Here is a 27,863-nt window from a genome sequence, read left to right as displayed (position 1 = left end):
ATCTCCCAGGAAGCTTTTCTCTGCCGCTCCCTGCAGGTATAAGATGGGCTGAGCATGCGTACATCCTCTACGAGAGAGAGAGAGGAGTTGTGTTTGCGCTGGTGGCAGCTGTAGCTGCCTGCTGAGGCTGCTCGATGGGGGTTTCTTGTTATTCCCGACGGCGGCTTTTAGCGGGTCTTGTAGGGGCTGCCTCTCTCGTGTTGCTGATAACTCTGTCCTACAGAGTAGGGTCTGAGGTGCAGGTGGGTTGGCCGGCGAAATAACAACGATCAATTCGTGCACACTTCTAAAACGTTATTTTGTTACATTTTTACCCCGCCCCTTTCTCCAGGGAGCTCAGGGGGATACCTTCCTCGTATCTTCAGAACAGCCCTGTGAGGTGGATGGAAGTGAGAGAGCGCGCGACTGGCCTATGCCCCTTCCCTTTCGCGATTGTTGTCGGCATGAACTTGCACAATCATTAATCCTTTGACTAATTGATGAAGTGACAGTTTAGAATATGAAAACACTTTTCAGGACTCCCCCTTTGCAAGGGATGTTTGTTCTAGACTGGCTGTACAGCATCTTATTGGTAAAAGGAGTTTGTATTAGGCTATGAAATAATAAATCTCAAATTTTAATATGCATATTTGTATTTATATGGTTTTCCTCATAATGGATATTTCGTTTTGGAAGTGAAATGGGGCAACCCAAAACATAGTAATAGTGTCTGTGTACACAGAGGGAAAGTTTGTAAATTAAAACAAGATTTAGGTTGTTTTTTTAAAACCCTAAAAGGGCCTGGCAAGGACCTGTGAGTTTTCAGGGGGTGCAGAAAGCTGTTGATAGAGATTATCTTCTCCCCCCCCCTCCATTGCAGCTTGTATGACTTCAGAACAGTTCAGAAGAAGAATTTAGAGTGTTGTTTGAAAACACACACATGCACACACAAGGAAATTAGAGGGCAGGGGAAGAGCCCATGAGAGGCATCCTGGTAGGAGGATCAGGGTTGAGGGGAATGTGTGCTGTGAGGTTAAAAGTTTTCCTCCCTATAGCATATGGGGATGTTTCACAAGGGAAGTGAAGGGGAAAATGCCACATTTCCCCTTTTCTACTTTCCCAAAGCGTGTGTACTCTTTTCCCACTCCTCCAAGATAGTTGTAAAATGCTTTGGTTTTGGGCTGGTAACTAACGTTATACAATATATTGGGAGAAGGCTGGGTGTGAAGGAGAAAAAAAAATGTATTTTATCACTTCCCTGTTCCTGAAACTTTCTTCCCTTATGAGACCAGAACAGTACTACAAGGCTACTTTTCCAGACTATAGGTGCCCTCTATGCTATGGCATGCTACAGCATTCTGTTTTGTTATCCACACAAAGCACAGAAACAAAATTATCTGGGGACTTGAGATGCAGTGTCATCAGTACGTTGGTGACAATTGGTTCCATTTCTCTTTTTCATTACATCCAGGTGACACTATGGAGCCAGTATCTTGCAGTCAGTAACAGCGTGGGTGAGGGCCAGTAAACTGAAGATCAATCCAGGCAAAATAGAGGTACTATTGGTGCATGGGCTGTCTGATCAGGGAGTGGGTTTCATCCTGTTCTGAATGGGGTTACCCTCCCCATGACGATCAGGTTTGCAGTTGGGGGGTGCTTGTAGATCTGGCCTGGTCTTTGGAGACCTAAATGGTTCCTGTAGCTTGAAGCACATTTCACCAGCTTGATTGGTGTGCCAACTGCACCCCCTTCCTGGGCCACGATAGTCTGGATGCAGTTATCCATGCTCCAAAGAACATCAGTGCCCTCCTGGACTGGATCACAGACCTGTCTAGCCTGGCATCCTGTTTCCCACAGTGGCCAGCCGTATGCCTGTGAAAAGCCTTATGTGCAAGAGAAGAGGGCAACAGCACTCTCCAGGAACTGATATTAAGAGGCATGGTGCCTCTGATCTTGGAGGTAGTATATAGCTATTTTGACTAGCAGTCATCGATAATCTTATCCTCCATAATTTTTTTTGAAAAATGGACTGCCTTCAAGTTAATTCTTACTTCTGGTGACCCTATGAATAGGGTTTTCATGGTAAACGGTATTCAGAGGGGTTTTTACCATTGCCTTCCTCTGAGGCTGAGAGGCAGTGACTGGCCCAAGGTCACCCAGTCAGCTTCATGGCTGTGTGAGGATTCGAACCCTGCTCTCCCAGGTCGTGTCCAGCACTCTAACCACTACGCCACACTAGCTCTCTTAAATTTCTTTAATCTCCTTTTAAAGCATTATAAATTGGTGGCCCTCATCACATCTTGTGGTAGTGAATTCCATAGCTTTATAACTGTGTCATGAAAATACCCATGAAACCCCTCAAATTTTCTACATGATGTATGCATATTAAAAGAGAAGGCAGCTCCTGCTTGCAGGCTCACAGCCTGATAGACGCAATGCAGACGGGAAGAGGAGAGCGAGCGTTGGAGCAGCTGCTCCTTCCTGAATTTGTCTCATCCTCTTAAAGCCAGAGTTGGTGGGCATCACCATGTCTCGAGGTAGCAAGTTTCACAGTTTGACTATGTAATATGTGAAGAAATACTTTTGTCTGTCTTGAATCTCTCATCACACTCAGCTACATTGGATAGCTTTTCATTTCCAGTTTTGGTTAGCAGTTTATTTTCTTTGCCTTCCACTGACCGTCATTCAGCATGGAACTCTGAAAACTGGAAACAAAACCGCAGTCTTTTTGCTGTCACTAGCCATCATCCATTTCTTCCGGTTGTCCAGGATTCTCTACCACCTGGTATCTTCCTTTTTTTCAATCTGTGTTTTCAGCATATATTTTGACACTTGATTCTCATTTGTTTTTTAGTGGGGAGGGAGGTTGTGTGTATGGGGTGGTTCAGAGCTACTCCTTGTCTCTCCCAATTTCGATTTTGAGCCTGCAGACTGAGGTCTGTTTTAAAATTGTGTACAGTGCTTAGCCAAAGCTACTGGTGGCCATTATGGGGATGGTTTTGTCCTTTTCTTTTTGGTATAATGTATTTGTTTAAATGTGTTGTAATTTGCTTGGAGTCCTTCAGGTAAGAAGCAACTAACAAGTTAAATACTACTACTACTACTAAACTTACTAGTATTAAGTGCGTTATGAATAAAATTATGATGCAACAGGTTTTGTGTTTTATTAAAAATGGTTGTTTGCAGTGCTTTAGTTACCAGTGAATCTCTTGCTGGCTAAATGTTAGAGTTGTACAAAGCAAACTAGGTTCAAATTGCTTGTGATGAAACTCCCTACGTAACATTGGCCTAATCGCAATCTCTCAGCCTAGCCTATTTTACAAGGAACAAAATGGGGAAAACCTCACCCGTACTGACCTTAAAGGAATGGTGAGACAAAAATGTCATAGATGAATATTGAATGCTGCTCTCTGGAAATGGCCCATTTAACAATGTTACTTTTATTTTAAGGTGTTAAACCAGTTGACTTTCTACGCTCTCTGGGGGAGAGAGAAACCGCTGTACAAGCTTGATGCAAATTGGCCTTTCCTTCCTTTTGCTGGTCAGACATTTTGTGTTGCTGTAGATGACGTTAATGGATTAGTTTACATAGGACAGGTAAGAAAAGACTGTGATGTTCCACTTTTTACATACTGATCCCGTTTAAGGAAAATGTAACATTGGAGTTCTTGCCAAGAATGAAAAAATGGGTAGATTGGCAAGAGCTACCTAGAGGGATGTAGCTGTTGTACTGGTTAATAATAAGTGAGTGCTGTAATTCAACATATTTATGTGGCTGCTTTCATTTTAAAATAACGTTTCTTCCAGAAATTCTAGTACTGCGCATAAAATTTTAAAATTCATATCATGTTTACTCTGTGACTTAGAAGCCTAGTGAGCCAACTGCCTTTCCTGTCCTGCATTTCCTACTATCTATTGACTCCTTTACAGACCACTTTTGATTAACACCATTCATTATAGCAGTGCCAGTGAAGAAAGCCATGATGGTTCTAAGTAAACAACATTGGCAAGTTCCTGGGACGGCTCCAAACAATAACTTTTGTTCCTAGTGGAGGAAATGCTGGGCTATGTGTTTCTAGGGGTGGTGCTTTTTTCTGATGGCATTAGATTTCCCAAAGCAGAGGTCTAGAGTTTAGCTTTCCTTTTTTGATGTAGATCTGATTGCAAGTTGCAAGTTCAAGAATGAAGGCTTGTTTGTTTTTTAAAAGGCCACAGTTTTTCCTGTATTTGCGCTGTCTATCTACTGCATATTAGTCCTATTCCAGAAGGTAACTGGAACTTTCTTTCAGACCCAATCATTCCTCTCGGTTTCTTACACACAGTTTCTGCCGGATCTTAGAAAGATTCTCTTCTAGCCTGCATTTCCTCTGCTTCTCTGTGTCATTTTTTTTTAAATGGCTCTCAGCATCTTTTCCTCACCAGCCGCTTGGATAGTGTGCATCCGTGTACACTATGATCCTTTCCTGCACAAACTGACCTTTGAACAGCAAATACTTGTGCTCTCATCCTTGTGGTTACATTCAGAGAACATTGCTTAAGTACAACATATGTTTGAATTTCTTTAGCTATTCTGTAGCCCTAGTGACTAAAATATCTAAAACGTGTCACTTACACAACAGTATTTACATATCAGTGACCAAAGACTCTTCAAGAACTGAAATGTAAGCCAGTATAAGACAAATTTCTTTTTAAGATGGTCCTGGAAATTGCAGGCCTCTGAGCCTAACAGCTAACATGATGTACTTAACAGTTCTAGCATGAATAGGCCAGCAGAGTTTGCAAAGTAAGAATGTGTGTGGCTTCGGCAAAGGGAGGTTCTGCCTCACTAGCCTTCTAGAACTCTCAGTCAATGAGGTGGTAGACAGAAGCTATTTGGAACCTTTTATGCTTGTTTGCAGCAGGAGTGGCTAACCCTTTTTTTTTGGCCTGAGGTCTGCATTCACCCTTTCCCAACCCTCCAGGGGCTGCATGTCAGCAGTGAGTGTGACCAATCCACATACAATACACACTTGGATCAGCTGAGGAGGGGGGTTGTCTCCCTCCCTCATTTAAATGATCAGTCTGATGATTAGAGAAGGGGTGGTTGGGATTTAACCCTTTCTGTCCACCCTAGCACTGTATCTACTTTAAAAAGATTTTTTTTTGCTGCTGCTCCCAAATTTAGTGGGATCTTGTGGAACCAGGAAAAATTGCTTGGAGGGCCACATGAGGCCCCCCAAAAGAGGTTAGCTAACCTTGGATTAAAACATTTTTACTTCACTCTTTAGCCAAAATGTCTCCTGTGTGCCTTACAAAGAACTTCAGGCTTACAATCTAAAAGACTTGACACACAAGGAAAAGGGGTGGGAGATAGAAAGTGTGTGTGGGGGGGGGGCAAGGATTCAAGCTCAGGCACCAGTTTTTAAAGTAACAGTTTGTATAACAACTTTTGGGATGGAAATAGTTTGGGTAGCCTGAATGAATAATGTTGGATGACAGTTAAGGAAGAGGCAGAGGCAGCTGGTGTCTCAGCGGAGGCAGCTGGTGTCTCAGCGGAGGCAGCTGGTGTCTCAGCGGAGGCAGCTGGTGTCTCAGCGGAGGCAGCTGGTGTCTCAGCGGAGGCTCTGAAATAGCTCTGCTTCCTCTTCTCTTTCCCTCTGTTTTGCAGCCTAATGGGAAAGCAGCTGCTAGGTGGGGAGGGCCAAAGGCAGCTGTTTGGTTTCAATATATACAGATGCTGTACAAAGTACAAATGCTGAGGATGAGTAAAGGCTACCACCTTCCTGCCCTGCCTGTGAGCTTTCCAGAGGCACCTGTTTGTCTCTGGCAGAGTATCAGACTAAACGGTCCTAGCAAGTTGGTTCTTGCGTTCTTAACCATAGCAAAAAATCTGTTATACTGAGATGTGATGATTTCAGATGTTAATTTTTTATCCCACTTTTCAGCCAAAAATTGGCTTTAAGTATCACATTGGGGCCATTAGCACATCTGCGTTAAGGTTTCCTGCAATCTCAATGGAGAGAAGCCATTGATCAGTATTACTAGACAATGTAGCTTTTTCTTTGTGTGTGAACTGGACATTACAGTACTTGGTTGAGTTTATCATTTGTGAGAAAAGCCTAGGATTTCCCTCTGCAATACCTGACTCCTCCCCGACTATCTTTGTGTACCTTCACAGAGAGGTGGTGATGATGTGCCAAAGGTAGTTGTGTATTCTGAAGATGGCTTTTTCTTACAAGCATGGAATGCTACCATTGAAATGCCTCATGGTATGTTTGTGTTGAACACACCCAACGCAACTTCAGTGTGGATCACAGATGTTGGAACTGGTATGTAGAATGATTGTTGCTAAATAATACCAGAATGAAACAAAACAGCATGCTGGTGGTATTTTAGGTTAGATTTATTTTAGAAGCTGCCTTTTCTGCAACGTGGGCCATGATATACAACACAAAAAATAACACAACACTGAACACTTGGCTTTCTTTTTGACAATACTTACCCTGGACTCTTAGTTATGTGTTGTTAATCTGTAAATGTACTTTTTACAAATCGTGTAACCTGTTGGGGGTGGGGAGTTTGCCACTGTTATGTAAGTTGAAAATTCAGTAAAAAAAAAAGCTATTGACACAAGAAATAACAGAGCAGTCCATTTTAAGACACAATACCAATATTGGAATAATACTTCAATGATATTTCATAGAACAACATTCCTTTTGTTAAAAAATCAAGTTGAACCAAAACTCTGCATGATAATATACAAAAGCACCACCAACAATTGGCCAAGTGATGGGAGTCTTCAAAAGCTGAATGGTCTGGTAACTTGCTTCAAACATAGGTTGCCCTCTCCCTGCTGCCTTGCATACCATGCCTCCCTCTTCCATCGGGGACATTCATAGAGCCCTAACCAATTGACTCTCCCATTCCAGGACTAAATGGAATGGCACCTGTTAAGCTGTAAGTGAAAGTAGTCAGAGTGCCTCTCCACATTTCTCTCTCCCCTGTTCTTGCAGCTGAGAGGTCAGGAAAGGCAGATTAAAACAACCAGGCCTTTGATGTGTCTCCCCCTGCAGGTCCTTCTAGGAGCAGCAGCTTCCTGGGCCTGATATCCAACTGAGTATCCATTTTAACTACAGCACAACAGCTCACGTACCTACGTACAGTGCACACGCGCTGCATATTTTAAAACGCAATTCTAGGCTCAAAGGTCTCAATAGGAAAAAATAGCTGTTAATTTGGACAGCAGGTGTTTATTGGTTTTGGATAGTGAAAGAGCCAATGTACTACCCCTGTTTAGCGCTTTACCCAGCTTAGCAGGAAGATCACTACAACTGACATAGCTACAGCCTGATCCTTCTACACTTGGAAACGAATTAGCCTTGAAGTGTTGTTGCATGCATGCATCATTTTTCTGAATTCAGTTATCTAAGTCATGCTGTTTGCATAGAGGTTGACCCAGCTTCTGTTTGCCACCACCAGGCCTTCATCTCAAAAGTTACAATTCTGTGCCTGTGCAAATCTTGCAGTTTGTATAAGTTCAGGTGCTTTAAGAAGGGAGGACGATGCTGGTTGTATGGGCAGCAGGAGGCTAAGGAGCAGGAATGAATGAATGAATCTTTATTTTTACCCCGCCCTTTTTCCAAAACGAACTCAGGGCGGCTTACAAATAAAAACTACACATAGGTAAAAAACATCCAAAAATATACAATTAAAATAGAATTAAACTATTCGTAACATTAAAACCATACACTTAAGATACTAAGACAATTTAAAACATTAAGAATAGGACCATAGAACAACACAACAGACCTTCTGAGGCCCTATCTTAAACATCTTCTAATCCAAAAGCCTGTCAGAATAAAAAAGTCTTTGCCTGCCGACAGAAGGATAGCAAGGAAGGGGCCATTCATGCTTCCCTAGGAAGAGAGTTCCAGAACCTGGGGGCAGCCACTGAGAAGGCCCTATCTCGCGTCCCCACCAATCGTGCTTACGACGAGGATCTCAATGCCCGGGCAGGCTCATATGGGGAGATAACGTCTGACAAGAATAGATTAATGGTGGAATATCAAGTGAGGTGCAAAGTACAAAAGTGCCATATTTGAGAACTGTGAGTTCTGTCAACGTTTGCTCCAGGTTCTGCCCAGTTCTACACAATTTCACTCTTCTTTAAATGGCAGGCTTTGCAGAGAAAATGCGATCTTATTGAGAAACCTTTGTCTCCTTCTTAATGCAGGCAAGTATGGGCACACCGTGAAACAGTTCAGTCCTTCAGGCCAACTTCTTCAAGTCATAGGTACTGCAGGTAAAGCCGGTTCTGGTACAAACCCCTTACAGTTTGACCAGCCAGCAGAGATTTTTGTGGAAGAAAATGGAGACATCTACATTGTGGATGGTGATGGAGGAATGAACAACCGCTTGCTCAAACTGACACCAGGTAAGTGGAGTGAACGTAAATGGCCTATACGTGAAGCTTTTAAATGGGCTTTGATGTGCTTGTCCAGCAGTAAGGAACCTCCAGCCCAGAGGCCTCATTAGCCCTGGCTAGGATCCTAATTTGGCCCCTGCAGCTGCTTTTGCCCCTAAGCCCTGCCCACCTGCCATCATATGTGCTGTCATTTGTGGATGCAAAGGAAAAACAGGGGTCTGCTCCAGATTGTTCCTTGCAAGTGGAGCTTGCTGACAGCAAATCCCTTTGAAGTGCACTGCGCTAGTGATTTTCTCTGCGATGTACAACACAAGCCACACTTGTCAAGTGGTTTCTATTTCACCTAAAGCAGCAGATATTATCCTTCCAATACATCTCACTTATTTGGCTATCATTTCCATATTTCTTCCAGCCTTTTCTCTCTCCTATAATAGGCTTACGCTTTTAAGAGCAGCCATTTCAAACCTCAGCATTTCAACGTTCAGACTATGATAGAGGGAAATGCTGTCTTTAAAAATGGGAGTGGATGCTTGCTTGCACTGCATTGGATCTTACCCCTAGTATGCTATTCATACCGATATCCTGCATGGGAAATGGAAAGCTGGAATGTGTTGTGTGGATAAACACTGATAGATGCAATCTCTTGGTTTGGCTTTTTAAGGAGGTACCTCTAGTGCAAATATACATTATTCTTCTTCCTACATCTTTGTCCAGGAAAATCACCTTGTGGTATTGTAGGCTAGCTACCCATTAACATGCATGTTATATGACTTGTATTGACTTTCCAGAGGACTAGCCATGTTAGTCTGTTGCAGAGATGGGAGACCTGTTGCCCTCCAGATGTTCCTGGACTCCCAGCTCCCATCAGCCGCAGCCAGCATAGCCAGTGATCAGGGAGGATGGGGAGTTGTAGTCCAACAACATATGGAGACCCATAGGTTCCCCGCCCTGGTCTATTGTATCAAAAACAGTCTTGTGGCACCTTAAACACTAACAACATTGATTATGGTGTAACCTTTCATGGACTGGAGTTCATCAGGTACATCCAGTGTAACCCCCAGTTACAGGTATATATACATATGGTTGTAAGGTGTTGTAAGCAGTGGGGTCAAAGGGAACTGAAATGCAAGAAGTACAAGTGGCGACAATTCAGTTAGAGCTAGAATGTATGCCAAATACGTTCAGTGACCTTTATAGGGGTGGGGAACCTTTTCCTGCTGGTGAGCCAGATACTTATCTCCTCACCACTGGAGGGCCAGATTTGACAAGTGAGCAGGGCTGCCCACCTGTCAGCCACTGGACGTCATAGTGATGTCAGGTGACACTGTGCTGCACTGTGCTTTGGCTGCATGCCCCTGTTCTTAGCACATGCAGGTATACTGAGCAGAATTGCACTCTCTGCTCACCCAGTGATGTTAGCTGATGGACAGATAGGCGTGTTTTGGAGGAAATTACCTCACAGGCCAACTTTGACCCCCTGGTGTGCCAGGATTGGTCCATGGGCTGGAGGGTTCGCACCTCTGCTTTCCAACAGCAGAGATAGATGATGGTTGTATTAGCTTGGCAATGCTAAGTTAGCTTCTCTTGTAGAAAAGGAAAGCATTGTTTCTGTTCAAACCTAGATGAATAGAACTGAATATCTTGATGAATTTTAGTTCCAGCAGCTTCACACTAGAGCCTCCCTTTTGAATTTCCATTTTTTTTCCAAGTATGATCACTTTACCAGGATCCACTGCAACTGATCTTAGAGTGAAGTGTTTTCCTCCTGGTTTATGAATGTTGCCATTTCTGATGTGTGTGTCCAACTGATTCCTTGTGTAGGGACTAGCTTGCTTGTTTGATGTAGAATGCAGAAGGGCATTGCTGGTGGATAAGGGAATTTATTATATTGGAAGATGAATGATCTGGTGATATTGTGGCTGATGTTATTAGGTCTTGTAATAGTACTGCCAGAAGAGACATGGGGACAGAGCTGGCATCTGGGTTTGATGTAGGGTCTGGTTCCTATCTTTGTGTCTTTTTTTTTTAAGTGGCTTGCTGGTGAGTAGGTGTTTTAGATTGGGAGGCTATCTGTAAGTAAGTACAGGACTACCACCTTTCTTCCTATGAGAGAAGGATAAACGTCCTGGTTGAGTTGTACGTTATATCTAGCCTTGATGATACATTAGAGTGGTTTTAGTTGGGAGTTGTAGATGACGACAAACAGTGTTATGTTGCATTCTCCTTTGTGTCTGTCCTGTAGTAGACTATTCCTGGGTACCAGTGTAGTCTTGTTGAACATGCACAATATTAAATTGCAGGCCTTACATATAAACTGTCTTCCACTGACAGATATTTCACCAGTCTCAGGAGGAACAGGGCTAATGTTAAAGTTCTCTTTTTGAAATTGCTATAACAATTAATATCATATTTATCATACTTCTCATTGTGTCCAAATGAGAAGACATGATTCACTAGAAAAGACAGTAATGCTGGGAAAACCAGAAGGGAGGAGAAAAAGAGGAAGACCAAACAAGAGATGGATTGATTCCATAAAGGAAGTCACAGACCTGAACTTAGAAGATCTGAACAGGGTGGTTCACGACAGATGCTGTTAGAGGTTGATGATTCATAGGGTCGCCATAAGTCGTAGTCGACTTGAAGACCCATAACAACAATAAGAATTAAAGCAATAGAATTGTCTAATTTAATGCTGATAGCAATGTATGGTGTTTGATCAACTGCTTTCTTCCTGCAGACTTACAGATTTTATGGCTGCATGGAGAAAATGGTTCCAGCACCGCACAGTTCAAGATTCCGCACAGCGTAACGGTAGACTCTGTTGAACGGGTAAAATTGCTGTGATAGCTGTGCTACAGTTTTATAAAATGTCAGAATACCCAGATCTTGAAATATTTCACTTGAAATTAAAGGTCTATTAATTTACTTTCAAGTACATTAGGATTGGAGCTTTAGGGCTTTGCAGGAGTTGGTTCCAGGAGCCTGACTACAGAAGAACCAGAGGGTTGTATCCAGCATAGTCCTAAGTAGTTATGTCAGTGCAAATATTTCTCCTTGGGCGATGGAACTTCCCCCTTTCCTCCACCCATGCACCCCCTAAATCTGTTCTAGGCATTCTCCCAATCCTCCAGAGCTGATTTGAGGAGGGTGTGGGGCATGTGGGGGGGAGGAGGGGGAAGTCCCATTGTGCTGATGGGACATGTTACTTGAATATCACCCCTAGTGTGTACAGGCTTTTATGGCATGTCCCCCCTTTCCTTACCTGTTAATTGGATAGTCCAGTCTATCTTTATCAAAGAGTTTGAACTGCACAAAGAAATGAGTGCTTGAATGTTAGTACTATACAGATGTACTGAATCTAATTGCATCAACTCTTGTTCACAAAATTATATGTGGAAAATAGGCTTACTTGGGATTTTTACAGCTAGGAGGAACTGTGCGTACTTGTCAGACCCTGTACAACATGCCAAGTTCATAAAAGCTCACAGGAAATGCAGAACAGTCTCACACACCCAGAGCACTGGGCGGTGAGTACCAATTTCCCCAGCAGCTCTCATGTGGCCATTGTGGAAGCACATGGGGCTGTTTTTGAGCTTGCTGTTCGACCACACAGGCACAATTTTTGTGAACTAGCACCACCACCACAAAGTGGATACTGTTTGTGTGGCTGCTGTGATTTCAGCAGTGGCATGTGAAACAATTCATCACAGAACCTGAGGCAGCAGTGTGTAGGGATGTGCTAGAATTCTGCCCAGTTTGAATTTGGTATTGAATTTGCTATCATTGCAGATTAGATTTTTATGTAATAATTTTCTGCTGCTATTTTTTGGAGCGGATTTTTTTAAAAATCTGCATCTAAAAATATTGATCTTATTGATACTTTCAGACCCTCTGTGGCGCAGAGTGGTAAGCGGCGGTAACGCAGCCAAAGCTCTGCTCACGGCCGGAGTTCGATTCCAACGGAAGGAGAAAGTCGAATCTCCGGTAAAAGGGGTCGAGGTCCACTCAGCCTTCCATCCATCCGTGGTTGGTAAAATGAGTACCCGGCATACGCTGGGGGGTAAAGAAAGGCCGGGGAAGGAACTGACAGTCCCACCCCATATATACGGTCTGCCTAGTAAACGTCGCAAGACGTCACCCTAAGAGTCAGAAACGACTCGCACTATAAGTGCGGGGACACCTTTACCTTTTATTGATACTTTCATTGCAATTTCCTTTAAAGATATTGATGTCAATATTTTTCCAAGGGGAAAAGATGGATTGGCAAAAGCAGTGGCTAGCAGGGAAAGAACTCTAATTGATACCAGCCTGTTATATTAACAGATTGCTTTCAAACCAGCACTGCCAGTTCACACACTATTTACTATCCTTTGAGCTCACGTGATGACTGGATGGTGAGGTTCACTATCATATATATATGTTGCTTGCACTCTTTCCCAGTCCAGCATGGGCTAGAGATATACTGTATATATTTTGGGGATACTCAAACATTTGTCCAGAGGTCTGGTTGCTCTGTTCCTAAATGAAGCCTAACAGCCCTGGTAGCACCCCTGGCCTTATATCCTTTTATGGAGGACAGCCTATACATTTTTTTTCAGATTTGCTTGTTGAGAGATTTAAAAATCAAAAGCTCATTTTCACAGACATTGTCAAAAGAAGGTATATAGCAATCAGTCGTGAAATAATGTTAAGCTTGCTAAGGACTATATATGATGCCCATCTTATCTCTTTTACTAAATTTCTATCCTGTTCTTCCTCCCAAAGTGGCTCAGAGAGGCAAATAGCCAAGCAATAGAAGAAAACAGAATAAAAAATTTAAAACATTAAACTTTTAGGAGAATCATGGACCATTTGAGAATCTGACGGAAGCTATAGACTCCCTCTCCAGAAAAACGCACATAGACACAAAATTTGGCAAGTAACAGGAAGGAAATCAAAGAAAAATAATCATTTTTTGCATCTGATTCACAAACTTCCTGAAGCCTGTCCATAGATTCCCTAGACCACAGGTTAAGACCCCTGATTTAGAATACCTAAAAAAAATTTAAATGGTCACATGCTTTCATAGTTAATAATTTCAAGGTTGCCAGGAATAGTCTTTCTTCCACTTGTGGGAATCTGCACTTACAGAGTATACACAGGATTGCTGAGATACTGTTTAAAAAGTGGCTAAGAACAGGTCTTGTGCTTGCAATAGGTATGGGTTGCCGATAGAGCCAATTGGAGAATCCAGGCTTTTCAGAAAACCACAGGGGAATGGTTGGGCTCTTGGAATCGCTGCTTCACGCAAGATGGCCCTTCTTCTGTCAGGTATAGTATTGTAGCTTGCCTGCAGATCTGTGCGGTAGGTGGACAGGGAGACTTCTCAACTGAGCAGGACTCTCATAGATTGTGAAGAACTTCTGTATAAAGTAGCTGATGAGGAGCCTCAGTGCCTGCATTCGATCCAATGTACATTTTATGCAGCACTGTGAGTATACCAGTGTTTGATCCAGTGGGTTCAATCTCCAGTGGGTTCAATGTTGTAAGGTATAAATTGGCTTTTCTCACTGCTTTGTAAGAAGCCTTAAAGTATAAATCTGGCTTCAAAGAGGAGAGGTGACTCATTAGTGCTCTACCCAAATAATTTGCATGTTGTATTTCTGTAAGTTCATATGAATATAAGATGCCAGACAGGTGGTAGAAGTTGCTTTTTCTGTGGCCCTTTTCTTGTCAGAAGGGTTATTGCATGTAAAAAGCTGGATTCGGCTGCGAAAACTGTCAGTTAAGCTTTTAAATTGCTGCCTGACTTTTGAATGGCACTTGGATTGGATTCAACAATTCTGTACATGGAGTTCTGATCATGGAAAGGATGCTCCTGTCATCTGTAAATGGAAGAGGGGAGGTGGCTTTCATGGTGCCCCCTGAAATTCTACTCTGAAGAGGGACGGGCCCTCGGGAACAGTGTAGGAGATGGCATGGGTGGGTGGCTACCGACAGGATCAGGAATTGGTGAAAAATTGCTCCCTGCCCCAGTTCTGTTACCAAGTGGCTCCACTAGATCAAAGGCCTTTCTACAAGCGGAAGGACTCCTTCCATGAAAAGAAGGGAATTTTTGGATCCAACCCATTGGGCATTTCCATAATTTTGAACTCCTTATCTACAGCCATTTGAGCTTTACCACATGTGAGCTTAATATTGGTTCCATTCATGTGCACCCGTGGCAGTGTGGAAGCTGCTTCCCCATGGAGTAATCCCATGATACTTTGGAAATACATTAATTAGGCTGCCACATAGGTGTAGTGTTTTCCCTCCGTTCATTGGGATCTGTGTCCATAAGAATAACTTGCAGGTTGGGCAAAAAAATTAAACATTGTTAACCCCTTCCCTCAAGAAAGATGGCTAGAAATGTTGAGACTCAAGCTTGGTTCCAGAGAGCCTGCATAGCGGGAAGGACTGTCATTCAAGGGAGTGTGGGAGAATGTGTGTTTCCCTGCCAAAAACTGGCTGCAGAGGGTCAGGAAATCCTTTAGATCCCACCAGTAAGATCAACAGGTAATTGTAAGGGGACCTTCCAGAGCAGCTTTTCAGGTGGCATGGGGATCTGCTAACAGAAGGGAACACATAAATCAGCATGAGCAAAAGTAGATTCTCTTCATACTTGGGTATTTTGGGTCCAAACTGAATTTGAATTCCTTTTCATTAGTCTCTCTTTCTCCCCCTCACCGCTGCCTGCTCACTCCCCTTCTCCTTGTAGATTAACTCCTGATGAGAAGTATATGATTGTAGCACACATCAATATTGACAGGGTGTCGATTTTGGCTGCCCCACCAGTAGGCTCAATTGAGGACTGTGTTGTGGTGGATACAATTCAACTTGCAAAAGAAGTCAAGCCCCATCTTCTGGATGTCAGCAAGAAAACTGGAGCAATTTATGTGGCAGAAATTGGAGCCCAGCAAGTTCAGAAGTATGTGCCTTTATACTGACAGCATCTTTCACACTGCACAAGGAACGTCTGGAATCTTTCCTCTCTTGGAAGGCTGTCGGCTATGTAACGCAAGAACCCTTGGATTAACTTTGTTAACTTGAATTGCACATTGGTTTCATTTTCTCGGGGATTTTAAGTGGTGATAAGTTTCATGTTAGCTGCGTTTTATAGACTTTTTTTTTAAGTTGGTATATCGGCCGTTTCTGATTTTCCATCATATAAAGGTAAACTTTACAGAGGACTCCTTCAAGAAATACTGGTTTAGTGCAGCTTCCATGAGCCATCCTATGTTTGGAAAAAGCAACTTCTTCATGTGATCACAATTTTCCATTTTATTTGTAGCTGCTTAATCTCAGCCAAGGAGCCTTACTGCTTTTCTCCGAATGGGAGAAAAGAGGCTGGTCTGGTCTGTATGTGAAGCCCTGTTTCAGGGAACCTAGACTAGCTGTCCATCACTTTGGCAGTCCCCGTGCTCCAGAATTCTCTTCCAAGACAAGTTCAGCCCTCTCCATAGTGTCATTCTGAAAATACTTCTTTCCCAGAAATTCTTTACTCGCCGATTTGCTGAATTATATTGTTTCTGTGTTTTTGTACACCACTATGAAATTTGTCTGCATAGTAGTATCTTTTTTAAATTCTCTTGGGACTATTCAGCCTCCTGTAGCTTTGGAGAATGACCAAGATATTCAAGTTTGTTGACTTCCAAACCAAATTCTCACATTGCAACTGTTGTTATTTGGGGTATTGTTTACATTCCCACTTCTCTTCGTATGCTTTGTGTGACATTTATGTCTTTTGTGGGGTTTTAAATGTTTTTTCTTCCCCTTTCCTGGAATTCTTTTTAGTTATTTGTAAAGCACCAGTACAGACTGGTGCTGTAAAAATTTGAAGAGAAGCCCCAAACAGTTTGAGGGCTGCTTTAGAATTTCTTTTCAAAGCCTTAGGTGTCAATCTAAAAGACTGCACCTTGAAATGTTGTGTTGATGCAACAAACACATCTATCAATTGAGCCCAGAGACACAAGATTGACTGCAGCATCTTGTGGACACACTCCACTTGTTTCTTTTGTTCTTTTCTTTATATGTCTTGGGGGGCAATTCAGACATCATATACCAAAGTCAGTTTGGTAGCGAGTCCGTACAAGGAGTTACAACTTTACCTCTGAATGGGTTGCCCCGAGTCAGTGGACCAAGCTCGGCCATGTTGGGTGATGTGTGCCCAACTTTGAGATCTTACATTTAAAGTAGCTAATTATTAAAATGTATATTGGAAGTCTAAAATAATTGCTCCCTCCCTTATTATCTGAGACAAAAGGTACAGGAGGAAAAGGTGGGTTAGGGAGCCCTAAGAATTGTGTGCTCAAAAGTACTTTGAGTTAAGTAAGTTACATATGTTGATCCTCTTCAATGTGGAGTTTGAATTCCATTGTCAATAGAAAATATTTTGAGCCCCATCAAAGGAGATGAAGTTTGACGATATGTACCCATCCGCTGATATATCTTCCTATTATCAGCTGCAAGATGGTAAGGCTGTAGTGCTCTGCAACTGGGGCTGGCACATTCTTCATATTTCTAGGGAATATGTGCTCCCTTGTTATCTATGGCAACACCGCCATGGCTGGAAAGAGGTCACATTTTTTATGTTGATTGTTTAATAGACTTTGAAGGACAATATACGCTTCTTTATATTGAAGATCCTGCTGGTTTAATTTGGAGGAATGTAATTGTCTTGGAAACTTTTTCACAGTAAAGGTTGGTGTTTTGGATCTAGGATCCAAATATGAATGTTAAGTTTTTTCATTGTATGTGAAATTAGAATGGTTTTTTAAATGGAAAATGGCATAACTTTGGAGGATAGTACCTGGAGGAGAAATCTCAGTCTCCTCTCATAAGATATCTTGCCATTACTGCCAGTGTTTTTTATTTTACTCTTATAAACTGCTCTTCTCTTCCAAGGAGATCATAGTGACATACATGTGGGTTATCCCATTTTATCGTCATAACCATCCTATAGATGCTCACATTTTATGTTCATTAGGAAAAGCCATAGCTCTTAAAGGGGGGGGGAAACTGATCTGCAGTACAGCTGAGGTATTGTAGGGAAGACATTTATTTACAGATTCTAAAATACAAACAAAATCATACATATTATATTACAAAGATGAATATTAAACAATACAGTACAATACAGCAATAATTACCTAACTATTAGTAACAAAAGTTGGAAGATGCTTGTCATTGCTTTTGCATAAGTAGTAATATTCTACTGTGCCACACACACAATTTTCATTGGACAGAACTGTCCTCTTACGGCCCTTCATAGAATATTCCTATCTAAAAGGCTACGTATGCTGAGTAAAATATTGCATTTTTGTAAGAATCTTGAAAAACACTGAGGTTAATAAAATTTATATAGGTGTGAAAAGTCTATTCATAAAACTTGAGAACACAGGTACATAGATTATATAAAATACTGAAAAAATGGCCCGTTAGTCCATTAGGGTTTTTAGTTTAAAATGTGGTATAATACTGAAATTCAAATCGTCTAGTGCCAAAAAAATAAAGATGATAAGTGCATGGAGTATTCATTGCAACTGCTCTGCTCCACGGTACTTTTGTGTGAGCGCTTTATTGCCCAATGGAGTAAGCATGAGTGCAGTGGTCTCAAAGCAAACAAAGTCCAAGTAAACAGGAATAACTTCTCTCTCTTGCCATGACTTAAGTATTGCGTGATGACACTACGCACACTCTGTCCATGCCAAGGGGAACATGCATCTTGCAGCAATCAATGCACACCTCTCCCCTTTACATGAGAGCTAAAAGAGTGGCCATGGAGGAAGCAACTCCATTGCATTTCTTCTGTTGCTACTTCAGGTGAACATCAGAAGCCACCTTGTGAAGGAAGGAAATGAGATATACCTTGATCTTTGTTACTTCTCTCTAGAGTGAATGTAAAGATCAAAAACAAAGAGCTTGTATTGGTGGGGAGGGCGGAGAGTGTGTGTAAAGCATGTCTAAAACTGGAAGTGCATACAAATGGGAGTTGCAGGTGTGTGTGTATTGTGCTTAAAGGATAGGAAAATATGTTGCATTAGTGCACATGACTAAACATGGAGAAAGACGGGGTCTGAATCAGGAATTGTTTCTGGACATGTATTTCCATCTGTGAATCAAGAGAAACCTCTGCATATGTGTGACATTGAGTGCGTGAAGAAAGTATAGGCCATATGCACACATGATAAATGTCTGTAATGATAGTTTAACACCCCTTTTGGCATGCAAATCTGTTTCCCGAGGGGGCTTTTGGAACTGGAGAGATGGGATAGACCTATGCCGAACTCTTTCCCAACCCCCGTATTTCTCCAAATCGCCCACAGAAAACTAGCTTTTCATGCATAAAAAAAGAGGATTGGGCTCTCATTACACACAAATGCTAGTCTGTCAAATGTAGTGTATGATATGTACTTTGGCTATATCTGACTGTTAGGTGAAAACAAAGGAGTGAGTTGATGTGTGCATTTGTGAAAAGAGAAAAGGCTGATATGGAATTCTGTGCTTTTTAGATAAAGGGTGAAAAGACTTGGCCACTTGCCTGAGAATTAACGCCTTCCACAGTGAGCGACTATTCCAGACTGCTTCATGGCACGTGGACAGGCAAACTGGTCCAATTAGTTGGAGCCTGATACATTTTAAGTAATCTGGAAGGTTAGGTTGTGTCTATCTGAAGGGAAAGTGTCTGTGCAAAGTTAGGCTGATGTGCTTCCAGGAGTCTCATGTCAAAGAGAACTCCAAATGGGACCAACACATCAGACTGGGGGAGCCTCTAAAGGCGAATACTTTTAAGGCCTGAAAACAGAAGCCCTCCATGCACCCGGCAGGTGACGTGGCCAATCACGCCAGGAAAACCAGCTGTTAAGAAATGCCCTCTTTATGTCCAGTTTCCTGTCATGTGAAAGAATCTTCTTCTTTTTAAGGCTACATCCTTGTCTTCCCACATATTTTTAATCCTTTCAATTGATGGTCTGCTTTAAAAGCCCATCATGTTCTCCCCCCCCCCAAGAATGCTTCCTGTATTTCTACTGCACCACAATAGGCTAGGAATAAAACCATAAGCCCTGTGAGATTCTTGATTTATGCCCCTAAATTACAGAGAACCCCACCATTCACAGCATCCCACAAATTCCTCGTTTCTATGATATTGATTTAACTACAGGGAAGAGCTAATGCATCTTTCCAAGGAAGGTTTGCATGCTCATTTATTTTCCTTTCTCCCCCCTGCCCCTCCCCCAAATTGGTTCTCTTTGTTCTGGGTCTTTCTGGCCTCAATAAGGGTACTGTTTCTGTTTCTTGCCGGAGAAACAGGCCAACCAAGTGCAGATCAGCATTGCAGCGGCTGCTCCTCCTCCAGTACAATAGTAAGCCCAGCCAATTTCACAGGTGCCTACAGGTAAACGAAAGAACACACAAAAAGGGCAATATTATTAAGATGGTTTTCACCATTGTGTTTCCATGATTTTTTTAAAAAATGCAAATTGTAATAATTTAAGGAGACACCATGAAGAACAAAGCGGTGCATTTTTGTTATGTGGCAGAAGGGGTCTTTGTTTAGTCCCCACTCACAAGGCATGTGGTCATTTGGGGGGCATGGGACATGAATATTAAAATTGGATATTTATGTGCCTTCAAGGCGATTATGACTTATGGCGACCCTATGAATCAGTGACCTTCAATAGCATCTGTTTTAAACTACCCTGTTCAGTTCTTGTAAGTTCAGGTCTGTGGCCTCCTTTATGGAATCAGTCCATCTCTTGTTTGGCCTTCCTCTTTTTCTACTCCCTTCTGTTTTTCCCAGCATTATCATCTTTTCTAATGAATCATGTCTTATTATGTGTCCAAAGTATGATAACCTCAGTTTCATCATTTTAGCTTCTAATGATAGTTCTGGTTTAATTTGTTCTAACACACAGTTTGTCTTTTTTGCGGTCCATGGTATCTGCAAAGCTCTCCTCCAACACCACATTTCAAACGAGTTGATTTTTCTCTTACCCGCTTTTTTCACTGTCCAACTTTCACATCCAATAGTGATCAGGAATACCATGGTCTGAATGATGCTGACTTTAGTGTGCAGTGACACATCTTTGCATTTGAGGACCTTTTCTAGTTCTCTCATAGCTGCCCTCACCAGTCCTAGCCTCCTATTTTCTTGACTATTGTCTCTATTTTGGTTAATGACTGTGCCGAGGTATTGATAATCCTTGACAAGTTCAAGGTCCTCATTGTCAACTTTAAAGTTGCATAAATCTTCTGTTGTCATTACATACATTTAAAGCGGATTGTTTTCCCCATCCTGGGAGCTGAACTTTACCCCTCACAGAGCTACAATTCCCAGCACTCTTAACAAACTACAGTTCCCAGGATTCTTTGGGGGAAGTCATGCGCTTTAAATGTATAGTACAATTGCCATCTAAGTTGCCATTAATTGTTTTGTTAGGAGGCAAGCACTTCTGCCCCAATAGTTTGTTTAGGGTCTTTAAGAGATCCAAGTTGCTCCCTGGGTGACCTCCTCTCTCCCTGCAATCCGGACACATTGCATCCCGGCATCTCTGTTCTACACAGTAGCATGTTGGGCTGCTTATTGATCTGGACAGACTTCAGCTTTCTCTACTGCTTCCTAGCACTTGAGACAACAACATAAGGGACAGCCTGAATGATTCCAATTCCTGCAGTCGAGAATCTGAGTGATGTGAGTTGTCCACTCTTAAGTAATGGAAGCATTAGGTCCTTGGATACAATGCATCAGGTAGCAAATCCCTCTCCTCCTCTTTCTTAAGCACTTTGCACATACCCTATGACGACACCTGGAAACCACGCTGTAGAGTGCAATCCCAAATCAACTCTCTGCTTTGGAAGTTTTTGACGGGAATCACCCACCAGCAACTTCATAAGGCTTCTGAAAGCCTGGAAGCTACAGATGGGAGGAGAGAGAGAGGGTGTGCACCACACCACAAATAAAAAAAACCCTGGCAGGTTCTCAAAGCAGACAGGCTTTGTACTCTGTAACATAGGAGGCTGGTGGCAATTCACCTAAATTTGGTAGCGACAGAAATTTGGTGCTCACAGCAGAGAGGCGTAAATGGATCATGGAGCCTACTTTAGCAGGCTTGGTCAAAATTGTTACTTTCATTAAACCTGCTGTGTGGATGATACCTCCAGTGGCAGTCACTTACCTAGTTCAAACTGGTTGGAAAGGTTACCACAGGTCTGCCTGACTTCTTCACTGTCCCAGCCCAGAGGATAGAGAGCACAACCAGAACCAATTAATAACCCTGCAGACAAAACACAGAGGAGAAAGCAACAACAGGTCTCCAGACATTTGCAAAGCACAGGAATTCTGTATTTACAAGATGGAGTTTTCATAAACAGCAAGCCACCTTGATCATTATCACCAGCTGTTAGTCTTTGAATTGGCTTAAGTGGAGCTTCTGTCACAAATTATGATTATTGCATTTATAACCCAGCCTTCCACCTATAGGTTCCCAGGGTGGTAAATGCTGTACTGAGTATCATGAATGGAAAACAAAAGCAGTATTCATGTTTGCATATATTTGAGCTTTAATGTAACTGTCATAACTCTGTATTTTTTGTATTTCTTTCTGTTCTTTTTACACCCACATCTATACATCTGCCAACTTGAGATAATGCTTCATGCATCTAATGAAGCAGACTCTAGTCCATAAAAGCTGATGCCTTAATAAGTTTTAAAAGTTAAGTCTTTAAGGTGCTTAAAAGCTCTCTTGTTTTGGATGCAGCACACTAAGATGGCTCCCTCTGTGGAAATGAATGGGAATGATTTCTCTAATTAAAATGAGGACGATTCCCAAGTTACTGTTTTTTATTTTGGACTTTACCAATTTCAATTGTAAATTTAAAATTACAACTGGAAAAATGGGAAAGAAGTCTCTTTTACTGTTGAGCATCTATGAGAACAGTTCCAACATAAGCAGAAAGAAAGGTGGTTTGAGGTTTCTTACTCTGAAAGATGAGTATTATGCAATCCAATTACAAGCTTTAATAGAACGGGTCAGATAGGAAGCAGCTAATGCTGTCCTTCTAAAAAAACTATAATGAATTAAAATTCCTTTGAAGTATCTACCATGGAAAAACTAAATTAAAATGAAATAACAGTTATAAAAATATAGTTGTTAAAACTGTGTGCATTGGTTTGGAATAGGTTCAGAAAGTATGGAAGTCCTGAAACATTCCCTTAGGAATTTTTAATGGGTTTTTTTGATGAATGGGATCAATGTCACTTAATGTGATTAAAGCAATTAACTGCAGAGAGATTTATACATAGGAAAAACTATTGAGAAAAAGAAATTACTAGTATCTTATCAATATTTTCAGTAATAGCAGTGGCTCAGCCAGGAATCTGCCTCCCCTCAGCCCAGCATGTATATGACTTGGATTGCACCCCTAGTGGATTAAAAAGCCACCCTAATGCTAACTCAATTTGTTAGTGATGTAACTGTATCAGAAGAGATCTTCATATATTGTTCATATATTTCTACATTCTAGAAACAGATGACTCGTAAGATTAAGTATATAACTGACATCTCCATTCCACTGAAGCTTAAAAGGCTAAGGCAGCAATCCAATATATGCTTACCTGGGAGTAAGTCCCATTGAACCCCACAGAGCTTACTTCTGAGTAGACATGTATTGGATTGCACTGTAAGGATACAATCCTATACTCGCTTGATTGAGAGTAAATTCCACTGAATTCAGTGGAACATACTTATGAATAGACATGTACAGGATTGCACTGTTAAGCTACAATCCTATGCATGCTTTCCTGGAAGTAAGCCCCATTGCAAAAGTGAGGCTTGATCCTCAGCAAACATGCATCAGATTGCAGTGTAATTCTTGGATAACTACCTGCTCTTGCAATGAGACAAGAAAGCAAACTAATTTTCGGTTTGTTGATTATAGCACAATACTTAATTGTACGATGCTGGAAAAGGAAATATATGCCATTAATTCAAATATGAGGAAATAAGGGCTGGGTTAGCTGTCTTAAATTTACCTACTTCATTAGCAATAGAGATAATAGGGTTTAAGGATATTAAAAGAAATCCTCAATAAATTACTTCAATGCTGGAACAGGCAGAGGGGAACTATTAGATATAGCTGGATTGAAAGTATGCATTAATGAGCTTGATGTAAATATATTAGACATTATTTGCTGAAGTTAATCTGGATATTGTATTATGGATATATTTTTTAAGACATATATTGTATAATTTATTTCTCTTGTGGTCTTTCAGAAGCATGCATTTATCATTTATCAATTTCTGAGAAAGAGCAGCGCAGGAAAGGAATTAAAACCATTTCCAGTTTTCCATATCTTGCATTCCATCACAATGAGGTCATTTTACTTAAATTTTACCCTTGTTTTACAACTCAGGAGCATACTTTGCCCATGCTGGATCAAGTAGCAACTGGCCTAGTGAAAGGGGTTAAGTAATCTAAATGGTAACACTTAGTTAGGGATAGAAAGTTCTGTGGATTTTGGTTCTTTGTTTTTTCCCAATCTTAAATTCAGTTCTCCAAATTTCTGTAGAAATGTGAATTTTTTTAAAAAATATTAAAATTCTCCACCATTCTAGTGTGAATCTTTCCTAATAAACACATTCTTGTAGGCAGTTTTGACTCATGCACACATTTTTGCAAGCCGTTTCTCATCATATAATATATTTTCATGCACACTTTCCCCTAACATCTGCATTTTTGTAAACATTGGGGAACTGCATTGCAAAATTTGTATCAGTGTAAATTTTGAAGGATGCCTGTGTTTCAATTCACATTGTTTCAGAAAGTGCGAATTTGACAGATTTGGCTTGAAATGCGAACTGAACTGAATTTGTTGCCCATCCCTACACCTAGCACACTACTCTTCGGAGCACTTCACCCCAGTTGGTTTCTAATAAAAGGATTTGTGGGATCAGCATACCTAAAGCAAGCCAGGGAACCTCTTTCGACCCAAGGGCTGCATTCACTCGGAGGTAACCTTTCTGAGGGCCGTATGCCAGTGATGGTTGTGGCTACATGCAAACATGAGTGTAGGCACAGCAACCAATGTGACTCTTTATATAGGAGGCTACATTCCAGCTGTGTTAGAGGATTCTACACCCCCCTCTTTCTCTGTCCTCTCAAGGCAGGCAAGAAAGCCCTTGCTTGTGAACAATGTTGCCATAAGGGAGGAAAATGTAGCCGCCGCCACCACCTCCCGCTGCGCTGAGCTCGCTACATCGCGGTGCTTCCTATCCCGAAGCTTCGCCGGTGCAGCTGCTGTGAAGTAGCCTCCACCACCACCACCCCTGCATGAGCCGAGGAAGCTCAGCATGGCTCCGGCGCTGCTGGGGCTCCTGCTGTTCCTGGGCTCCGGGGTGTCACATGACCCTGTCCAGGTGCCTGTTGGGCTCCGGCTGCCCCCAACTGCACAAGGCAGAAATTTAATAGCTGTAAGTGGAGCTGTACAAGAGTCAAAAACTCGGTCAACTCCATTACAGCCACTACTACCAAACCAACAGGAAATTCAAACTTTTGCGCTCTTACGTTCAAGCGCATGCACGTTATTGTGCTTCGGTGCAAAGGGGGAGAGGAGCATACGTCATATTTTGTGGACCAATTGGCTGATAGGGGGTGGTGTTACAGGCGGAGCTGGGAAAAAGCGAAAAGAATGTACGGGTCTTTCGGCTGCGTGTGCGGGGGTAAAAAAAGTGTATTTTTCAGATCGAAAAAGTGAATTTCAGGCAAAGTGGGGACTGTCAGATGACAAAGCGAATATGGAAAACATGGATTATCGTGGTCAGTTTGGACGAGCCCTTAATTACTGCCACTGACAACAAATGTGAGCCTACCCTTGAGTCTGAACCCATCCAGTTCTTTTGTATGTTGATTTGACAAATTATCACATGCATTCATAGACTGTGTCATCTTGCCAACCTGTGCGCTGAACTTTGGGTCTTTCTATCCCTTCCCCTTTCAGACACCATTCCCTGTGGGACTGCCTAAAAGAAAACACTAGAACACATAAAAAGGGGTTACACTCTTTCCAGATGACAGCAGGCTGCACTAACTTTCCAACCAGAAAGGAAGACCAATCAGATAAACCACAGCAACAACTCTGGACTGGAATCAAGGACTAGTTTTTGACATAAGCCCTGAGACCACGTATCTTCTCAACCACAAAACAAAAATTTGGTAGGGTGGGTCGATTGATGTATTAAGTATATTAGGCCATGTTGTGCCAAAATAGTAGAATAGGGCTTTTTTTATATATATATACTGTATGTGACCGGAATGTTCAGCCGGCCTTGGAAAGGAACCAAACCCATATTTTGCACACGAATATGTAGATCCTTTCCTGACCTGAGTCATCTTTATTTTATACTCTGCTCACCCAACTGTGATGTGGCTTGCCAGCTACGACTTCAGGGGAGCCAGGGCTTGGGAAGAACATGAGGAATGAGGTATGCTTACAGATGTAACAGCAGGATTTCTGACTTTCCCTGCACAATTAGGAATAATCTGTTTACCAGACTGGCCTGCCTTGTCAGTGCAATTATTTACAAGCTGCTACAGACATCTGCTCATGAAAGGCTCATAAGTCACACAGCAATGGAATGGAAAACACCAGACACACATTTTACTTGAGGGAAAAAGAAGAAGAAAAAAGGGTAACACAAAGATCCCAGAGGGAGTTCATACAGTCCACTTGGTGCTTTGGGAAAAAAAACATTCCTGGAGTTTCATTTATAGCTTAAAAGGGCAGGGTCTTGAATTTATAGGCTCACATTTAGAATTAAATGATCAAGAACTGGGCATGTGTAGCCTACGACTATGGATGTTGGATGTTGACTTGGAGCCGAGACCTGTTATTTTCAACAGGGTCTACTCCCAGGTGTGTGCAGAATTTTAGCCTTAGCTATAAATGTTGAACTCGGTGCCCTGCATTTGTTAGGCAGCATTTAAAAATCAAGCTGCATTACAGTGATGGTCTTCATTGAGAAGCCAAGGAATGTAGGCAGTTTAGATGGATTTTCAAGATGGAAGCTTAAACTGAGAATAAACAACATACATCCTACTGTGCTTAGAAATTCACAGTCAATTCCTCATAGAGATTATTATACATAAGAGCTGACCTTTAAAAATCTGGCAGTTCTAGGAATATGCCCCCCAAGCTATTAGGCTTCCAAGCAAATATGCAAGATATTTAATGATATTTTGTAAGTGCTGCCTGGAAACTGCTTCCCATCACAGGCTTAGTGGGATCCAGTTGATCAGGTCCACACCCTTGGACTTTGGAGGGAGTTGTTGCCTGGCAACTGCCTGTGACAGAACCTGAAGACTGCTTCCTATCACAGGCTGAGTGAGAGTCAGCTGCTCAGCCCCATCCCTTCTCTGAGGATCTTGGTGGGAGCTGGTGCCTGGGTATGACGCCATGGAAGAAAGCGAAGGAGGGCAGGAAATGCCTGAACAGTCCTGGCCCTGGACACCATGGGTTGTCTCCAGCAAAACCATCCCATTTGCGCAAGGAGTTCCATTAGCACAAAGGAAATTTGCCTGCCTCTCCTCTCCCCCTGTGCCCCCATCCAAATCTGCTCCAGAGAATTGTGGGAGCTTCAGGAACACATTTGGAGTATGGGGGCAGGAGGGGGGGTAGTTCCATTGAACAAGCAGAAGTCCTTGTGCAAACAGGAAGACTTTGTTGGCTACAGACCTCTATAATTTCTATTCCTGTACTGAATTTGAGTGTGGTTTTATTTTGAGAATCTTGAAAGCCACTTTGAGAGCCTCTCGAGACTATAAAGTGGGATATATTGACTAGCTAACCTAAATAAATATGAAGCTCTGTAATCATATGGTAAAGCATCGTACTCAAACCAGCCCTACCATTTGGGCTCTCTTACAGTCCAAGCCTGATTGGTCCATGTCATAGGCCACATGCATTATCCAGCATTGGGTCAATCCTTAATTCCAGACTTCTGTTTGTGTGTCCAGGGTGACTTTTTCATCCATCATCCATGGTGTCTTTCCCCAACTGATCATGCTAAGTGCAATTCTTATTTCTGCATGGAAGCCTATGAAACAGCAACGGCAAGTTGCCCCAAGTCTCATGAAAAAAATTAGCTACATCTAGATAGGAAATCATCAAATGCTATTGGCACTGCACACTATATTTTTGGCAAGAATCCCTTGCCTACGGAGAGAAGTGACCTAGTTAGTATCCGATCTGCTTATTAGATAGAGCTGTATGTATGTATGTATCAGATCATAACTCTTTATTATTGAAACAATTATTCTGAACAGTAGGAGCCCAAGGAGGCAGGCATTATTTTGTAATACACATTCATGAATTGTAAAGCACAAAAGCAACTCCATGTGAGGAGAAAGACGGTGCCAGTAACTGCTGAATTGATTTTTTTAAAGTTCCACTGGCACCAAAGCTACT

At 42.0% G+C, this 27,863-nt stretch overlaps 2 protein-coding genes across 4 annotated transcripts in view; one reads left to right on the top strand and one right to left on the bottom strand.

Annotated features, from left to right (window-relative positions):
- The first annotated feature begins 60 nt into the window (after window positions 1–60).
- NHLRC3 (NHL repeat containing 3) lies at window positions 61–24,011 on the top strand. 2 transcript variants are annotated; one of them, XM_061622408.1, is made up of 7 exons: window positions 61–242; window positions 3,430–3,576; window positions 6,137–6,287; window positions 8,192–8,392; window positions 11,121–11,212; window positions 13,581–13,693; window positions 15,171–24,011. In XM_061622408.1, the coding sequence occupies exons 1-7, from the start codon at window positions 135–137 to the stop codon at window positions 15,346–15,348; spliced, it is 990 nt and encodes a 329-aa protein (XP_061478392.1). In that variant the 5' UTR covers window positions 61–134; the 3' UTR covers window positions 15,349–24,011. The 2 variants fall into 2 exon arrangements, with proteins under 2 accessions (XP_061478392.1, XP_061478391.1); XM_061622407.1 differs by having other exon boundaries at window positions 15,120–24,011.
- The window catches only part of LHFPL6 (LHFPL tetraspan subfamily member 6), a 26,632-nt gene continuing 16,216 nt past the window's right edge, over window positions 17,448–27,863 (bottom strand). For both annotated transcript variants that reach the window (XM_061622412.1, XM_061622411.1), the window contains exons 3-4: window positions 21,577–21,675; window positions 17,448–19,790 (exon numbers count right to left, since the gene is read on the bottom strand). In XM_061622412.1, the coding sequence (XP_061478396.1) occupies window positions 19,672–19,790; window positions 21,577–21,675 (218 nt within the window). In that variant the 3' untranslated portion in view covers window positions 17,448–19,671. The remainder of the gene's footprint in view (window positions 19,791–21,576; window positions 21,676–27,863) is intronic.

The sequence above is a fragment of the Rhineura floridana genome, chromosome 4, assembly GCF_030035675.1.
Source record: "Rhineura floridana isolate rRhiFlo1 chromosome 4, rRhiFlo1.hap2, whole genome shotgun sequence".
NCBI lineage: Eukaryota > Metazoa > Chordata > Lepidosauria > Squamata > Rhineuridae > Rhineura > Rhineura floridana.
The sequence above is the reverse complement of the archived record's forward strand: the minus strand, read 5'-3'. Positions and strand labels throughout refer to the sequence as shown.

Excerpts from the sequence above, each read along its gene's own strand:
- NHLRC3 (XM_061622407.1), top strand. The coding sequence starts at position 135 with ATGGGGGTTTCTTGTTATTCCCGACGGCGGCTTTTAGCGGGTCTTGTA. Across the intron at positions 243-3,429 it reads GAGTAGGGTCTGAGGTGCAG|GTGTTAAACCAGTTGACTTT; the intron begins GTGGGTTGGCCG and ends TTTTATTTTAAG. Across the intron at positions 13,694-15,119 it reads GATGGCCCTTCTTCTGTCAG|ATTAACTCCTGATGAGAAGT; the intron begins GTATAGTATTGT and ends TTCTCCTTGTAG.